Raw genomic sequence first — 18,552 nt, 5'->3', positions numbered from 1 at the left:
AATTTCTATAGTTACCATAATGGTTAAGCTTGTTCTTATTTATATCGCCCTTTTACTTGCAAAGAAAAAAGTCCAAAGTTCTTTATAGGTGGGTATTATGAACAAAGATATTTCAAACAAATCATCACAATAGTTAAAACACAGGAAATGGACTAGAAAAGTGTTGGCAATTACTACTGTCATATAAGAAATGAAAAAGAAGGCTAAAATTGCTTTCATAAAACTTGAAACAACACCACGGGACCATCAATGATACCTAATGAAGCTTGAAAGTTATAGGTATATTGAAGCTTGAAAGTTATAGACCTAATGATGCTTGAAAGATATAGGCTTAATGAAGCTTGGAAGTTATGCTCTTTATTGAGGCGAGATGTTGAGCTTGTTCTTATTTATATCGCCCTTTTACTTGCAAAGAAAAAAGTCCAAAGTTCTTTATAGGTGGGTATTATGAACAAAGATATATTTCAAACAAATCATCACAATAGTTAAAACACAGGAAATGGACTAGAAAAGTGTTGGCAATTATTACTGTCATATAAAAAATGAAAAAGAAGGCTAAAATTGCTTTCATAAAACTTGAAACAACACCATGGGAGCATCAATGATACCTAATGAAGCTTGAAAGTTATAGGTATATTGAAGCTTGAAAGTTATAGACCTAATGAAGCTTGAAAGATATAGGCTTAATCAAGCTTGGAAGTTATGTTCTTTATTGAGGCGAGATGATAGTGGTAGAAAAGCCACTTAGCAGAAGACCTTGTTATTATCTGTGCAACGTCTCGTGTCAAAATAGCTCTCGTAAGTGCATTGATACCAACTATGCCAATGCACCAATTAACACTTTGTAGTTTGCTTTGTACAGAAATCATGTCATAACTGCAGGTCGGAGACACTTTGTTAGATCAAACTTAAGTGTTAGATCGTCAGAAATCTTGTATTTGATTAGACAAACACCGGTTTGCTTTAATTTAAACAGCGATTGTAGTCTCGCCAGTCAAACCTTATAGTGGTTTACCTTAAGTGTTAGATCGTCAGAAATCTTGTATTTGATTAGACAAACACCGGTTTGCTTTAATTTAAACAGCGATTGTAGTCTCGCCAGTTGAACCTTATGGTGTTTTATTCTCGCCAGTCAAACCTTATAGTGGTTTATTGTTTATTTTTATAAGTGGGAATGACTTTTTCTAGATACTCGGTCCGGAGCCTCTGTAAGTGGGAAAGGTTGCCATTTTCCTAGGTCCCGAGCCTTCTGCGGACCTCTGTAAGTGGGAATTTGTAGGAAAGCATAATAATATTCCTCTTCTTCCAAACCAGTGTTCACATTTTTATCTCTATAAGTGGGAATAGAAAAATGGCAACCTAAGTGGGACAATTTTTAACTGGGAAACCTGGATAAGTGGGAAAAAATTGTCAGTCCCTTGGATTCCCACTTAGACAGGTTCGACTGTATTATTACTACTATTGTACTTTTTGCTGCCAGACTTATGTGGCGTATGGTACAGGTGGGCCAATAAATGGTACGTTTTTTAGGTGGGCGAATAAATGGTACACTTACCCTATTACCTTCCCTCTCAAAATTATGTCTAGGACTCTTAGGTTCTTCTCGTGCCCCCCCTCCCTCTTTCCTGGTTTAACTTCTCTTTAAAACCGCTCAGGTTTTTAGTTACGGGGGTTTCACCCTCCCCTTCGGCGACAAACTACCCGCCTTCTGCCTACTCGCGCTCTCTTCACCCAGCCTGAATAGGGCCGTTGAAAAACCCGCAGCACGCGACTACCCAGACGGTCACCTGTCCAGATATCAATCAAGCCCAAAGTTGCTTAACCTCAGTGAACCATTGAGAACTGGTCCCTTCAACGCCTCTGGCTCCTCATTTGGATCACACCGTATACCTATGCTAAGTATTCATGGTTACCAATGGTCATTAACAGAACGTACTATTATATTACTATTACTACAGTCGAACCTGTCCAGACCCGTCTAAGTGGGAAACCTGGATAACTGGGAAAAAAATTGTGGCCCATTCATTTTTTACTAAAAAAAACCTGTTCAAATGGGAATATCGAGCCTCTATAAGTGGGAATGACTTTTTTCTAGATACTCGGTCTGGAGCCTCTGTAAGTGGGAAAGGTTGCCATTTTCCTAGGTCCCAAGCCTTCTGCGGACCTCTGTAAGAGATTTTTAATTTTACTTTCATGTAATGATTTAAAATCAAGACTAGAGCCCATTCTCCCTTTATTCCTTTTAATGTTTCCTAATAACTGCCAACTATTCCTTTTAATGTTTCCTAATAATGTTCAAGTCACCCATCCATTTATTGGCCATGCTCGGCGTAGCTTAACATAGGTGACGCTAAAACCGGTCTTAAATTAACGACTAAATTGTTATCTAAAACTTTCTCGCTTTGAATTCATAAGTTGTCGCGACAAATTTCAACATCAGACCTCATTTGTGTGAGAAAATGTGAAAAAAATTCCCCAAAAACCAGTTTTTTTGTCTTTTTGGTTTTCTGGACAAAATTTGCACCACCACTTCGTGTTCCTGGTAAAAAGACCTTTAATTTGATTTATAGGTCGACCAGGTTTGGATAAGTCCTTCTATGGGAACAGACCGACAGACAGACGACACCGAAGCGAATACAACAGCCCGTCCCTTATACCTTTTACAGGAAGGACGGGCTAAAAACTAAAGTAAGAAAGTAACTTTTACAGACTTGAAAAAAAAGTGCTGCTCCAAAACCACTTTTTGGAGACCTCAATCCTGAACAAAAAATGGACTTGCATGTATTGTGCTCTAAAATTTTGTTGCCCGGTTGCTCCGGAAGTTAGAAACAATAATTAGGTACCTACAATACGCAACCCCGCGTAGCGAACACGCGAAGCCCCCGGGGGGTGGAGGGGGGCGAAGCCCCCCTCCCGAGCACGAAGTGCGAGTTATTACTACTATTGTAGATTGTACTTTTTGCTAACTCCAGGCTTGGTATTGTCATGCACGATTTAATTAATCCGTTGGTCATGACAGATTTAAGGTTATTTTTCACAGATAATCACCGGACAATTATGTTCGCTGAATTATGATTGGGAAGAGAAGGGGTCTGCACTGTCTGCAGGATAGAGGCTGAAACAACGTTAGGGTCTCTGGAGAGAAATGCGAGTATTTAACTCGTATGAAGCAACTACATAGTTGAATTTGCTGTTGTTTTATGTGTTAGGTAGTATGAAAAATATTGGACTAAAATAAATAAATAGAAAGTAATATAACAAGCTGGGCCCGTCCCTCCGGGAATTTTCAGTCCGTAGTTTCTTCGATCGTGGTTAAATCAGTACCTATGTACCGTACCTACCTACCTAATTTCATTTTATTATTCTAATTGATTTGATTTTTAATTTTACTTTCATGTAATGATTTAAAATCAAGACTAGAGCCCATTCTCCCTTTATTCCTTTTAATGTTTCCTAATAACTGATGATAATGTTCAAGTCACCCATCCATTTATTGGCCATGCTCGGCGTAGCTTAACATAGGTGACGCTAAAACCGGTCTTAAATTAACGACTAAATTGTTATCTAAAACTTTCTCGCTTTGAATTCATAAGTTGTCGCGACAAATTTCAACATCAGACCTCATTTGTGTGAGAAAATGTGAAAAAAATTCCCCAAAAACCAGTTTTTTTGTCTTTTTGGTTTTCTGGACAAAATTTGCACCACCACTTCGTGTTCCTGGTAAAAAGACCTTTAATTTGATTTATAGGTCGACCAGGTTTGGATAAGTCCTTCTATGGGAACAGACCGACAGACAGACGACACCGAAGCGAATACAACAGCCCGTCCCTTATACCTTTTACAGGAAGGACGGGCTAAAAACTAAAGTAAGAAAGTAACTTTTACAGACTTGAAAAAAAAGTGCTGCTCCAAAACCACTTTTTGGAGACCTCAATCCTGAACAAAAAATGGACTTGCATGTATTGTGCTCTAAAATTTTGTTGCCCGGTTGCTCCGGAAGTTAGAAACAATAATTAGGTACCTACAAATGCAAAAAAAGCAATAATCAAGAAAAAAGCTATAAACTCTGACGTGCACCTACGAGCACATACCCTACTAACCTAAATCATTGTTCATTGATTTTTTTTTTTTACTTTCTATTTTTTTTCTGTATTACCTAAATACAAAAAAAAGAAAAAAAATATTATTATTTTATTGCTAAAAGGTAAAACTGATTTAACTCTTTCCTATTGTATATGTTGGCTTGTTGTCAAGCTAAAATGTGACCATTTAAAGCAAGCTTCATATTGGTTCTGATGTCCAGAATGTACTTATTTAGGTGTGCCCACACATAGCCGACCGGCCGTCGATCGATGTAGACTGAACCGTCCACACTGCCTCTACAACATAGATTTTATCGATGTCGATTGACGGCCGGTCGACTATGTTTGGACACACCTTTGTTCTTTGAGTACTTTACCTGCAACCCCCACCCACCTTTGTGCAATGGTTACTTTGAAATTTCGTTTAGTGTTTCTACACAGAGTTATACCAAGAGGTATTCTTATGTCTCAATCCTGCCTCTTCTTCCTTATCGTTCAGGTATAGGACTTTCGTCAGGACTCAGGCTTCTCAAGTTCACTAATTTCATATTGGTTCTGATGTCCAGAATGTTTTTATTTAGGTGTGCCCACACATAGCCGACCGGCCGTCGATCGATGTCGACTGAACCGTCCACACTGCCTCTACAACATAGATTTTATCGATGTCGATTGACGGCCGGTCGGCTATGTTTGGACACACCTTTGTTCTTTGAGCACTTTACCAGCAACCCCCACCCACCTTTGTACAACGGTTACTGAAATTTCGTTTTGTGTTTCTACACAGAGTTATACCAAGGTATTCTTATGTATTGATCCTTCCACTACTTCCTTATCACACAATTTATAAAGTATTCTTATGTCTCAATCCTGCCTCTTCTTCCTTATCACACAATTTATGATTAACAGGATGTAACGTGCTGTCTGTTTCAGATGTGAGGGTGAAGAGGTTCGTCTGATGCTGTGGGACACGGCAGGTCAGGAAGAATTCGATGCCATCACCAAAGCCTACTACCGGGGTGCTCAAGCGTGTGTGATTACCTTCTCTACCATCGATAGGGATTCCTTTGAAGCCGCACACTCGTGGAAAATGAAGGTTAGCACCAAAAGGACCATCAAGGAGTTCTTTTAAAACTAAAATTATTAGTATCAAGGTTAGATAGTTCTTGAAGATTTAAGATTATTCGAGAGAGAAAAATCATTTATCCAAAAAGGATGTTGAATATGGTAGCTTCAGAAAAAGTCCATCCAATATAAGAGCCAGAAGCTGTGTCCACACATAGCACATAGTCAACGACTGTGGACACAGCTTTAAGGATAAAAGTAGTTGTAGGTACATAATATGTAGTATTAAAATAGTTATATTATGTATAGGACTTAAAAGCTGGGTCTTCACTATGCCAGTGTTGGTTGTTGGTATACCTACCTATCGATCAATACTGTCAAATCATATTGATCAGCATAGCGTAAGCGTAGATATACACGTACCTACCAAGCTAAAGGCCTTTCACACGTAACGTAATGTAGCTATTACGAGGTAAATCCTGGTTCACGGGATCTTGTTTCAGGATAAGGAGGAGATTGTAAATTCTTCTTTTCTCAACTTGTTGGAATCTTATCAATTTAGAACTTGTGCAATCTTGCAAATAAATAAATAAAAAATATCATTAGGAATTAACTCTCACACACGTACGTAATCAGAAAGATGCCATGCGCCTTCGTTATACGTGATGCTAGGCTTTACAGATTCTCTGGCACTCTCTTGAATAACTTGGATTTAACAAGATCCGGATATGTCTAGGACTATAATTTCTATAGTTACTATAATGGTTGAGCTTGTTCTTATTTATATCGCCCTTTTACTTGCAAAGAAAAAAGTCCAAAGTTCTTTATAGGTGGGTATTATGAACAAAGAAATGGTTACTTTGAAATTTCGTTTTGTGTTTCTACACAGAGTTATACCAAGGTATTCTTATGTATTGATCCTTCCACTACTTCCTTATTACACAATTTATGATTAACAGGATGTAACGTGTTGTCTGTTTCAGATGTGAGGGTGAAGAGGTTCGTCTGATGCTGTGGGACACGGCAGGTCAGGAAGAATTCGATGCCATCACCAAAGCCTACTACCGGGGTGCTCAAGCGTGTGTGATTACCTTCTCTACTATTGATAGGGATTCCTTTGAAGCCGCACACTCGTGGAAAATGAAGGTTAGCATCAAAAGGACCATTAAGGAGTTCTTTTAAAACTAAAATTATTAGTATCAAGGTTAGATAGTTCTTGAAGATTTAAGATTATTCGAGAGAGAAAAATCATTTATCCAAAAGGATGTTGAATATGGTAGCTTCAGAAAAAGTCCATCCAATATAAGAGCCAGAAGCTGTGTCCACACATAGTCAACAGCTGTGGACACAGCTTTAAAGATAAAAGTAGTTGGTAGCTTCAGAAAAAGTCCATCCAATATAAGAGCCAGAAGCTGTGTCCACACATAGCACATAGTCAACGACTGTGGACACAGCTTTAAAGATAAAAGTAGTTGTAGGTACATAGTATGTAGTATTAAAATAGTTAGGAAAAGGTAAAACTGATTTAACTCTTTCCTATTGTGTATGTTGGCTTGTTGTCAAGCTAAAATGTGACCATTTAAAGCAAGCCCCTAAATCGAATCCAGTCATTTGGTTTTAAGTTCCAATTAGCTTGGTGCAAAATTTAAGAGAAAAAATCATCACGACAGAATACTTCTTTTATAATGAAGGTTCAGGTATAGGACTTTCGTCAGGACTCAGGCTTCTCAAGTTCACTAATTTCATATTGGTTCTGATGTCCAGAATGTTTTTATTTAGATGTGCCCACACATAGCCGACCGGCCGTCGATCGATGTCGACTGAACCGTCCACACTGCCTCTACCCATGTTTGGACACACCTTTGTTCTTTGAGCACTTTACCTGCAACCCCCACCCACCTTTGTGCAATGGTTACTTTGAAATTTCGTTTTGTGTTTCTACACAGAGTTATACCAAGGTATTCTTATGTATTGATCCTTCCACTACTTCCTTATCATACAATTTATAAAGTATTCTTATGTCTCAATCCTGCCTCTTCTTCCTTATCACACAATTTATGATTAACAGGATTTAACGTGTTGTCTGTTTCAGATGTGAGGGTGAAGAGGTTCGTCTGATGCTGTGGGACACGGCAGGTCAGGAAGAATTCGATGCCATCACCAAAGCCTACTACCGGGGTGCTCAAGCGTGTGTGATTACCTTCTCTACCATCGATAGGGATTCCTTTGAAGCCGCACACTCGTGGAAAATGAAGGTTAGCACCAAAAGGACCATCAAGGAGTTCTTTTAAAACTAAAATTAGGTATTAGTATCAAGGTTAGATAGTTCTTGAAGATTTAAGATTATTCGAGAGAGAAAAATCATTTATCCAAAAAGGATGTTGAATATGGTGGCTTCAGAAAAAGTCCATCCAATATAAGAGCCAGAAGCTGTGTCCACACATAGTCAACGGCTGTGGACACAGCTTTAAAGATAAAAGTAGTTGTAGGTACACGCCGCGAGCCAAAGAACAACGGGAGCTAAAACTGGATCTGATTCCAAGTTGAATCAATATTATAATCCAGAAGATTCAATATTCTAAATCAATCACAACACTCAACATCCTTCCTTCTTCGAGATAAAGATCATTGAAAAAGCTCAAAATAATCCGTGCAAATTAGGTAGTTATGAATAATATTCATTAATTAGTTTTGGATACTTACCTACCCACCTACTAGGTAGATTATACATTTACTTACATGGTTACTTACCTACCTTAATAGAAATAAGGATATTGCACCTACATAGCTACTGAGTGGTGAAGCTCTTGGGCGAAACAATACGGGATGTCCAATGCGAATAGTTGGGGCAAGATTGTTAATGGAGATGGTTGTCCTATTTTGGACTTTGGGAGTTCGAACTTATTCGTGATATCAGCTTGGATTTTAGCTTTAATTATTTATTTATCCGTGTCTCTAAACCTCTACACCTACTCGATATTATGTATAGGACTTAAAAGCTGGGTCTTCACTATGCCAGTGTTGGTTGTTGGTATACCTACCTATCGATCAATACTGTCAAATCATATTGATCAGCATAGCGTAAGCGTAGATATACACGTACCTACCAAGCTAAAGGCCTTTCACACGTAACGTAATGTAGCTATTACGAGGTAAATCCTGGTTCACGGGATCTTGTTTCAGGATAAGGAGGAGATTGTAAATTCTTCTTTTCTCAACTTGTTGGAATCTTATCAATTTAGAACTTGTGCAATCTTGCAAATATATTATGTATAGGACTTAAAAGCTGGGTCTTCACTATGCCAGTGTTGGTTGTTGGTATACCTACCTATCGATCAATACTGTCAAATCGTATTGATCACCATAGCGTAAGTGTAGATATACACGTACCTACCAAGCTAAAGGCCTTTCACACGTAACGTAATGTAGCTATTAACGAGGTAAATCCTGGTTCACGGGATCTTGTTTCAGGATAAGGAGGAGATTGTAAATTCTTCTTTTCTCAACTTGTTGGAATCTTATCAATTTAGAACTTGTGCAATCTTGCAAATAAATAAATAAAAAATATCATTAGGAATTAACTCTCACACACGTACGTAATCAGAAAGATGCCATGCGCCTTCGTTATACGTGATGCTAGGCTTTACAGATTCTCTGGCACTCTCTTGAATAACTTGGATTTAACAAGATCCGGATATGTCTATGACTATAATTTCTATAGTTACCATAATGGTTAAGCTTGTTCTTATTTATATCGCCCTTTTACTTGCAAAGAAAAAAGTCCAAAGTTCTTTATAGGTGGGTATTATGAACAAAGATATGTATTTCAAACAAATCATCACAATAGTTAAAACACAGGAAATGGACTAGAAAAGTGTTGGCAATTACTACTGTCATATAAGAAATGAAAAAGAAGGCTAAAATTGCTTTCATAAAACTTGAAACAACGCCACGGGAGTCATCAATGAACAATGAACCTAATGAAGCTTGAAAGTTAACCTAATGAAGCTTGAAAGTTATATTTATAATGAAGCTTGGAAGCTATAGGCCTGATGAAAGCTTAGAAGTTATAGGCTCTTTATTGAGGCGGGATGATAGTGATAGAAAAGCCACTTAGCAGAACACCTTGTTATTATCTGTGCAAAGTCTCGTGTCAAAATAGCTCTTGTAAATGCATAGCTACCAACTATGCCAATGTACCAATCTTGTAAGTGATAAGTGCATAGATATTTACTATTCCAATGCACCAATACCAGGAATCATGTCATAACCGCAGGTCGGAGACACTTTGTTCTCAAACGTAAGTGTGAGATCGTCAGAAATCTTGTATTTAATTAGACAAACACCGGTTTGCTATAAATAAACAGCGACTTGAACCGCGATTGTAGTCTCGCCAGTCGAACCTTATGGTTATATTTTCTTATTGCTACTTAAAAAAAAAAAAAAAAAAAAAAAAAAATCATGTCATAACTGCAGGTCGAAGACACTTTGTTAGATCAAACTTAAGTGTTAGATCGTCAGAAATCTTGTATTTGATTAGACAAACACCGGTTTACTTTATTTAAACAGCGATCGTAGTCTCGCCAGTCGCCAATCGAACCTTATGGTGGTTTATTGTTTATTTTTCCTTATATTGCTACTTCTATAAGACCATAAAGAAACAACCTCAAATACATCTATTTTTCTTTTTCAGGTGGAGAACGAGTGTGGGGAGATTCCAACCGTGTTAGTCCAAAATAAAATTGATCTTCTTGACCAAAGTGTTGTAGCCCCGTAAGTATTTTAAATAGGTATGTAGGTATAGGTACCAATCTAGGTGGTAGGTAGAAGAATATGAAAAGAAACTCGTAGCTTGTAAGTCATGGTCTGTTTAAGTGCTTTATGGACATCAAACCTTTTATGGCCAAGTCCCGGTCCTGGCCGAACCACAAGTGTTTGAACTTGATTCAAATTTAACTCTTGGATTGAATTGGTTAAATTGTTTGAAATCAACCCATCAGATTACTTAATCCAGAGCTTGTAAGTCATGGTCTGTTTAAGTGCTTTATGGACATCAAACCTTTTATGGCCAAGTCCCGGTCCTGGCCGAACCACAAGTGTTTAAACTTGATTCAAATTTAACTCTTGGATTGAATTGGCTAAATTGTTTGAAATCAACCAATCAGATTGCTTAATCCAACTTAGTTTAAAGTTTAAACTCTGATTGTGGTCCTGGCCATTAGATCTAATATCTACGTAGGTACATACTATGATTATTCATCTGGACTGCCATGAGAAGATCTCATTCTTGTTCGAATCCATGACCAAGTAACCTGAATCCTCCGCTCTCCATGTTATTGCTTAATCCAACTTAGTTTAAAGTTTAAACTCTGATTGTGGTCCTGGGCATTAGATCTAATATCTACGTACATACTATGATTATTCATCTGGACTGCCATGAGAAGATCTCATTCTTGTTCGAATCCATGACCAAGTAACCTGAATCCTCCGCTCTCGATGTTATTGTTTTCTGAACCGAATTTTCTCAGCCAATTATAATATCTAGTATGATAATAGCAATAATTTCTCGCTTCAGAATGCTTTAGGTTTCAAGTTTCAATTAGATCGAGATCATTAAGATGCATTATTCTGATATTGCGAGTACCGCGAGTAATTTCATAGTCAATGGAAACGATGAGCCAATTGGCTAACAGCTTCACAACCGTATCAACCGTTTGACAAGCGACTCTTTTGTGAGCCAATTGGCTAACAGCTTCACAACCGTATCAACCGTTTGACAAGCGACTCTTTCCAAGTAGCTATTAGTAAAAGAGTGGGAACATACCACTTCTGTAGTACCACGATGAGGTACTGCCGTAGCTATTAGTAAAAGAGTGGGAACAGACCACTTCTGTGGTACCACGATGGGAATGAACTGCATTCTAGTAGACCCAACCCATGACTACAATACTCGTACACGTTGCCCTCAACCCTAGCCATCCCATCTAAAATCAGTCGACCCTTGAGGTGTTCGACCTGAGCGAAAATTGAGCGACCTGGACCTTGAAGGTCAGTAATGCCTCAGACCTTCTGACAGGCCTGCCAGACCTCGATCTGTCTGATAGCCGACATCGGTGTTCGAATCCATGACCAAGTAACCTGAATCCTCCGCTCTCCATGTTATTGTTTTCTGAACCGAATTTTCTCAGCCAATTATAATATCCAGTATGATAATAGCAATAATTTCTCGCTTCAGAATGCTTTAGGTTTCAATTAGATCGAGATCATTAAGATGCATTATTCTGATATTGCGAGTACGACTCAACATCCTTCCTTCTTCGAGATAAAGATCATTGAAAAAGCTCAAAATAATCCGTGCAAATTAGGTAGTTATGAATAATATTCATAAATTAGTTTTGGATACTTACCTACCCACCTACTAGGTAGATTATACATGTACTTACATGGTTACTTACCTACCTTAATAGAGCTAAGGCTATTGCACCTAGCTACTGAGTGGTGAAGCTCTTGGGCGAAACAATACGGGATGTCCAATGCGAATAGTTGGGGCAAGATTGGCAATTGCAGTGACTAGATACTGGATGAACAAGATCTAAACAACTTGACAACAATGGTGATCCGGACTCGGAAAGTAAGTAAGTATTGGCGCTGATACGATAAATTTCATTCGCATGTAACATAAATTCTAAATCCTCTGCCTGAAAGTCGATTCCGCCGCGAGCCAAAGAACAACGGGAGCTAAAACTGGATCTGATTCCAAGTTGAATCAACATTATAATCCAGAAGATTCAATATTCTAATTTAAATTTCAAATCAATCACAACACTCAACATCCTTCCTTCCTTCGAGATAAAGATCATTGAAAAAGCTCGAAATAATCCGTGCAAATTAGGTAGTTATGAATAATAGGTATTCATAAATTAGTTTTGGATACTTACCTACCCACCTACTAGGTAGATTATACATGTACTTACATGGTTACTTACCTACCTTAATAGAGCTAAGGATATTGCACCTAGCTACTGAGTGGGGCGAAACAAGCTAATAATACGGAATGTCCAATGCGAATAGTTGGGGCAAGATTGTTAATGGAGATGGCGTTGTCCTATTTTGGACTTTGGGAGTTCGAACTAATTCGTGATATCAGCTTGGATTTTAGCTTTAATTATTTATGTATTTATCCGTGTGTCTAAACCTCTACACCTACTCAGATGGTTGTCCTATTTTGGACTTTGGGAGTTCGAACTTATTCGTGATATCAGCTTGGATTTTAGCTTTAATTATTTATTTATCCGTGTGTTTAAACCTCTACAGTCTACACCTACTCAGATCTACAATACCGTAGACTCCGTAGAGTGTAGTTCCGTGTAGTTGAGGAAATTTGAACTTAATCTTTTCCTCACTTGTTTACCTACAAAATAAATATAGGTAATTACGAAAACGAGTTTTTAATGTAAATTTGAGCGAATTAAATAGACTCCGTAGAGTGTAGTTCCGTGTAGTTGAGGAAATTTGAACTTAATCTTTTCCTCACTTGTTCACCTACAAAATAAATATAGGTACATAATTAAGAAAACGAGTTTTAATGTAAAATTGAGCGAATTAAACCTAGTAAGTAATTTTAATCTACTGAAATGAGAGAATAAACATTGAATTATTACTGCTTTCTTAGGATCGGCTTTCCTCCCGCTGCGCTGTCATTATTGAACAGGAATACGATAACGGAGACCAGGGCCGGGTATAAGTGACATCTAGGGCCCCACTGTCAGCTGTGAGGCCATGCGGTCTTGACATAGGGAAAAAAATTTCACTGTCTCAATGCAATGATGCTCCAAGCCTGATGTCAAAATGGTGCTAATTTGCCAATGCTGCTAACTGGTCTTTGCAACTTGCAAGATTTTTTCTCCTTGCCCACAGCTAGTTATTCTCATCAGTAATTGCTAATTACCTATATTATGCACCATCTGATACCACCATATGAACTTTGAGTTGCGGGTTATGCGGGTATCAGATTTCTGACGACGCGCGACGTCAAGTCACGTACACGTAGTCAAATTAAACTCAGTTGTCTCTAGGCTATGCATGTGGTCATATTGTTTCCAAAAATTACTTATGTTGAGGATGCTCCAGGGGTTGAAAAATGTCCAAGGTGCCGCTTGGGCTTGATATGGTACCTACTGCAATCTGCAATTCACTCTTTACCAAACATGTGCCGGTAGATATAATTATGTGAGTTACGGTAATCCAAATCCTCTACGGCTATGGTATACCCCACTAGGTACAATATACATGAATTATGACCGAACATCACATAAATTAAGATAGGAAAACTGGTTGGAAAGCGGCTTGTACTTATACCTATTGATCTCTCTCTCTCTCTCTCTCTCTCTCTCTCTCTCTCTCTCTCTCTCTCTCTCTCTCTCTCTCTCGTCGGTTTTTACTTTTTTTTTCCTGCTCCAATTATTTTCCTCTAAATATTGTCTGGGTGTCTGGTCCATCAACTTCGTCATAATTCGTTAGGTAGTCGATGAAACAAAATCAATCATGACCTTCGCGGTTTCAATTCAGGTCCAAAGTACCAAACTTTTTCCATTATGCTTATGAGAGAGGCTCATTTCAATGGCTATCAGTAATTAAATTCCAAATACCTGATCAAATCACCTTTATGAATGATCAAATTTTAGAGGTGACTTTATTTATGAATCGCCTTTTTTGTTGAGAATTTAGTCAGCTGATTAGTTGTCCACAGTAATTAAATTCCAAATACCTGATCAAATCACCTTTATGAATGATCAAATTTTAGAGGTGACTTTATTTATGAATCGCCTTTTTTTGCTGAGAATTTAGTCAGCTGATTAGTTGTCCTTAGTAATTAAATTCCAAATACCTGATCAAATCACCTTTATGAATGATCAAATTTTAGAGGTGACTTTATTTATGAATCGCCTTTTTTTGTTGAGAATTTAGTCAGCTGATTAGTTGTCCACACGGGCTGATTGTGACCCGAAAAACGATAAAGTCATCATATGTTCGCGGATTTGGCAATTATGTTCGCGGATTCGCGTCCCGAATCGACATTTTGGATATTTGGCAAGCCTAGGAAAAGCGTGAACGACCAACTGTCTGTAGTGTTAAAGCACTTTAACGGGAAAAACGAGAAAGTCATCAGAACGTGATGTCTCAGATGACCGCCCGTCCAGACACTATCGACGGACGTTGCTTATCTTAAGTGATCTGTTGAGCTCTGAAGAGTCTGAAGCATTCAAGTCATAATCATATACATAAAGCTACTGACCAGTAATTAGTGACGTTATGTCATGGACTTGGCGAAAATTTCACACTAGCTTTTATACCTAGTATATCTTGTCGGAATTCGTTAATTGGGTACTTATCAATCCGGTTGAAATCTTGAGATGAAAAAAAATCCCGAGTTTAGATTTTTTAGGTGTAACTAGCTTGGTACTTGCATCTTTTGATATGGGTATTCTGTTCTGTTTGAGAACTGGTAGATATTTTGACAGGTGTATCAATTTTGATATTTTTTTACAAGTATCTACAGCTGATTCTCCAATTTAATGTTGTGATTGGCTGCAAAGTTGCATTGTAATACGTACATTATTTAGTTGTCTCTTACCTTTTTGTCTACTAATCTAACTATTTGATCGATATACCTATACGAGATTTAAATAAAATTATCAAGACTGTGTGACGACCTTGCCTGACTTGTCTCACTCCATCAAATATACGATATTTAAATAAAATTATCAAGACTGTGTGACGACCTTGCCTGACTTGTCTCACTTCATCGCTTTGTGCTTGACAGTTGACACAGTTCTGCAAAAACTTAATTTTGCATTTAAGGAGAGAGAAAAAACTGAATAGGTAAACAGAATTCCTGCAATCTTATCTAAATCCACAACATTGGCGTGTGTGACGACCTTGCCTGACTTGTCTCACTTCATCGCTTTGTGCTTGACAGTTGACACAGTTCTGCAAAAACTTAATTTTGCATTTATAAGGAGAGAGAAAAAACTGAATAAACAGAATTCCTGCAATCTTATCTAAATCCACAACATTGGCACTGATACGATAAATTTCATTCGCATGTAACATAAATTCTAAATCCCGTCCTCTGCCTGAAAGTCGATTCCGCCGCGAGCCAAAGAACAACGGGAGCTAAAACTGGATCTGATTCCAAGTTGAATCAATATTATAATCCAGAAGATTCAATATTCTAATTTAAATTTCTCCAGGTTGAAATACTTACAGATCTTCTAAGTACTTTCTACCTTGTTTATTGCTAAAATGTAACTAGCATACTTCTAGCTATCATTCTAGTGTGGATGGACGTAAAGATTCTCTTTTATTTTGTCACAAATGGTGGATAAATTGGACTTTTTACTTCCCCACTTCCACTATGTATAATTGTATATCTGAAATGAACCTGTAGGTATCAATTTTGGGGTCTATCTAGTCCAAAAAAAGCGATTTTCGGTCTGTACTTAAGTTTGTAGTTATTATATGTATACCTAACTATTATTACTTACTTTCGTTGGTGTAAAATATACTTGTGGGTTGTCTTGTAGCTTGTAGGTATTTTAAAGAAACGGTTTATTGTATTTCTACTGTTAACTGTAGTCGTACAAGATTTTTTTATCCTAAAAATTATCAAACGGTTACTGAAGTACACAATTACCTGTACCTCTCTGCCTGACATAGATTTATTACTTTAATCATCATTTCATCCATGTATAGCCTTTTTCTATTCGATAGCTTTATTAGATCCAAGTATAATACTTTTGTCCAGCCAAATATGTCGAACTTGATAACTTTGAACTTGTCGTAATTTCTTCGGATTGGTTCGATATCTAACACGAGATTTATGATTCGACTATCAGCGACTAGATTTGGCTGACAAATGAAGACAACTCAGGTACTCGATAACAGGATTCCTGTATCATAACTTGTGCATTGCATGTCTAGAATGTGATTACACGCGAAGAGATGTGTTCAGAATATTATTTATTCCCGAGAATAGTGTATGGCCAGTTTTGCCTTATGTAGTGACACTGACACCTATTATTATCGAATTGTCATTCATCAGGCCCAGTACTAAAATGTTTTTCTCTTCGATTCCCTTGCTTTCGTTTCCCTGCAAGATCATATAAATCCGCGAGACTGTCCTTTTTTTGTACTCAAGGAAATTTTCGAACAGGTTATTGGATATTGGGACGGTGTAGGCACAGGTCTAATAATAACGGTCACTTACCGACTGTCTCTAGATCTGTCAGACCGCCCTACTAAAATGTTTTTCTCTTCGATTCCCTTGCTTTCGTTTCCCTGCAAGATCATATAAATCCGCGAGACTGTCCTTTTTTTGTACTCAGGGAAATTTTCGAACATCAGGTTATTGGATATGGGGACGGTGTAGGCACAGGTCTAATAATAACGGCCACTTACTGACTGTCTCTAGATCTGTCAGACCGCCGGAACGTGTGTGGCGGAAAAAGCTTCAGGCTTCAGACCGTCTGAGAGACCTGGAAGTCGAAAGCTCTTTCCGTCCCTCACGTTCCAGTGTTCGGACAAACCGAGATCCATCCGACAGTCAGAGCATAGCCGGCGTAGGATCTTCAAATTCGGCGTAGAACGTGTGTGGCGGAAAAAGCTTCAGGCTTCAGACCGTCTGAGAGACCTGGAAGTCGAAAGCTCTTTCCGTCCCTCACGTTCCAGTGGATCTTCAAACTCTATAATGGAGTATATCTTCAAATTCATCCTCTATAATGGAGTATATCTTCAAATTCATCCTCTATAATGGAGTAGATCTTCAAATTCATCCTCTATATAATGGAGTAGATCTTCAAATTCGTCCTCTATTATGGAGTATATCTTCAAATTCGTCCTCTATTATGGAGTATATCTTCAAATTCATCGTCTATAATGGAGTAGATCTTCAAATTCGTCCTCTATTATGGAGTATATCTTCAAATTCATCGTCTATAATGGAGTAGATCTTCAAATTCGTCCTCTATTATGGAGTATATCTTCAAATTCATCGTCTATAATGGAGTAGATCTTCAAATTCATCGTCTATAATGGAGTAGATCTTCAAATTCGTCCTCTATTATGGAGTATATCTTCAAATTCGTCTTCTATAATGGAGTATATCTTCAAATTCGTCCTCTATAATGGAGTATATCTTCAAATTCGTCCTCAATAATGGAGTTTTTATTTTCCGTTTACAGAGAAGAAGCTGACCTGCTGTCCCGAGCTCTAGGCTGTCGACTGATGAGGACCTCGGTGAAAGAAGACATCAATGTAAACTCCATATTCCGATATCTGACCACCAAATGCCTCTCGGAGTTGAGACAGCAAGAAGAGGAATACTCAATCAATGGAAATGGACTGCCCCCCTATACAATTAGTAAGTTCATCAAAAGTTACTTAGGCCAGCCACTTACTATCAGCTACACCTGATGAGCACACACACTATCAGGTAGACCTGACAAGTACGGCTGAAAAGGTCCGTCTGTCAGGTCTACCTGATACCTGATGAGCACACACACTATTAGGTAGACTTGATCAGGTCTACCTGATAGTGAGTGGCTGGCCTTAGCCTTTCACACGATTCTGGCATGGAACTAGGAGTAAACGCATAGTGTGGTCATACCAGTCGCTTCAAAACTGCAGGAAAAGCAAGAAGAGGAATACTCAATCAATGGAAATGGACTGCCCCCCTATACAATTAGTAAGTTCATCAAAAGTTACTTAGGCCAGCCACTCACTATCAGGTACACCTGATGAGCACACACACTATCAGGTAGATCTGACAAGTATACGGCTGAAAAGGTCCGTCTGTCAGGTCTAGCTGATACCTGATGAGCACACACTATTAGGTAGACTTGATCAGGTGTACCTGTCGTCAGGTCTACCTGATAGTGAGTGGCTGGCCTTAGCCTTCCACACGATTCTGATATGGAACTAGGAGTAAACGCATAGTGTGGTCATACCAGTCGCTTCAAAACTGCAGGAAAAGCTAGGCTTGCCAAACGTCCCGAATTGGCCGGGACAGTCCCGAATTTCAGGGGGTGTCCCGGCGTCCCGTTCAGTTTTTCATTTTGGGGCGTTTTGTCCCGAATTTCCGTTTCTGTCCCAGAAAAAATTCGGGACGCGTTTTTTAACTTTAAAATTAGGTACCTACCTCTATAAATCAGAATTTGTTCTTAACTTGTCTTGTTTAAATTTGTCATGCTTTCATCAGTTTGCTCTTCCACTTCTTTGCTAAACCTTTATAAACGAGAAAATGTTGTATTAAACAGCCTTAAACGAAAAAATGAGCTGGTCCCTTGGATTCGCGGATTTCGCGATTATGTTCGCGGATTTCGCGATTATGGTCGCGGATTTGGCGATT

General features: G+C 38.3%; 1 protein-coding gene across 1 annotated transcript in view; it reads left to right on the top strand.

The window, feature by feature from the left end:
• LOC103508040 (ras-related protein Rab-23) overlaps positions 1-18,552 on the top strand; it is a 55,504-nt gene that overhangs the window by 33,695 nt on the left and 3,257 nt on the right. Inside the window, exons 3-5 of the mRNA XM_026822755.1 lie at positions 5,013-5,175; positions 9,838-9,917; positions 17,387-17,580. Of these exons, the coding sequence (XP_026678556.1) occupies positions 5,013-5,175; positions 9,838-9,917; positions 17,387-17,580 (437 nt within the window). The remainder of the gene's footprint in view (positions 1-5,012; positions 5,176-9,837; positions 9,918-17,386; positions 17,581-18,552) is intronic.

This window comes from Diaphorina citri, unplaced genomic scaffold (assembly GCF_000475195.1).
Source record: "Diaphorina citri unplaced genomic scaffold, Diaci psyllid genome assembly version 1.1 scaffold361, whole genome shotgun sequence".
Classification (NCBI taxonomy): domain Eukaryota; kingdom Metazoa; phylum Arthropoda; class Insecta; order Hemiptera; family Psyllidae; genus Diaphorina; species Diaphorina citri.
This window is presented reverse-complemented; position numbering and strand designations above follow the sequence as displayed.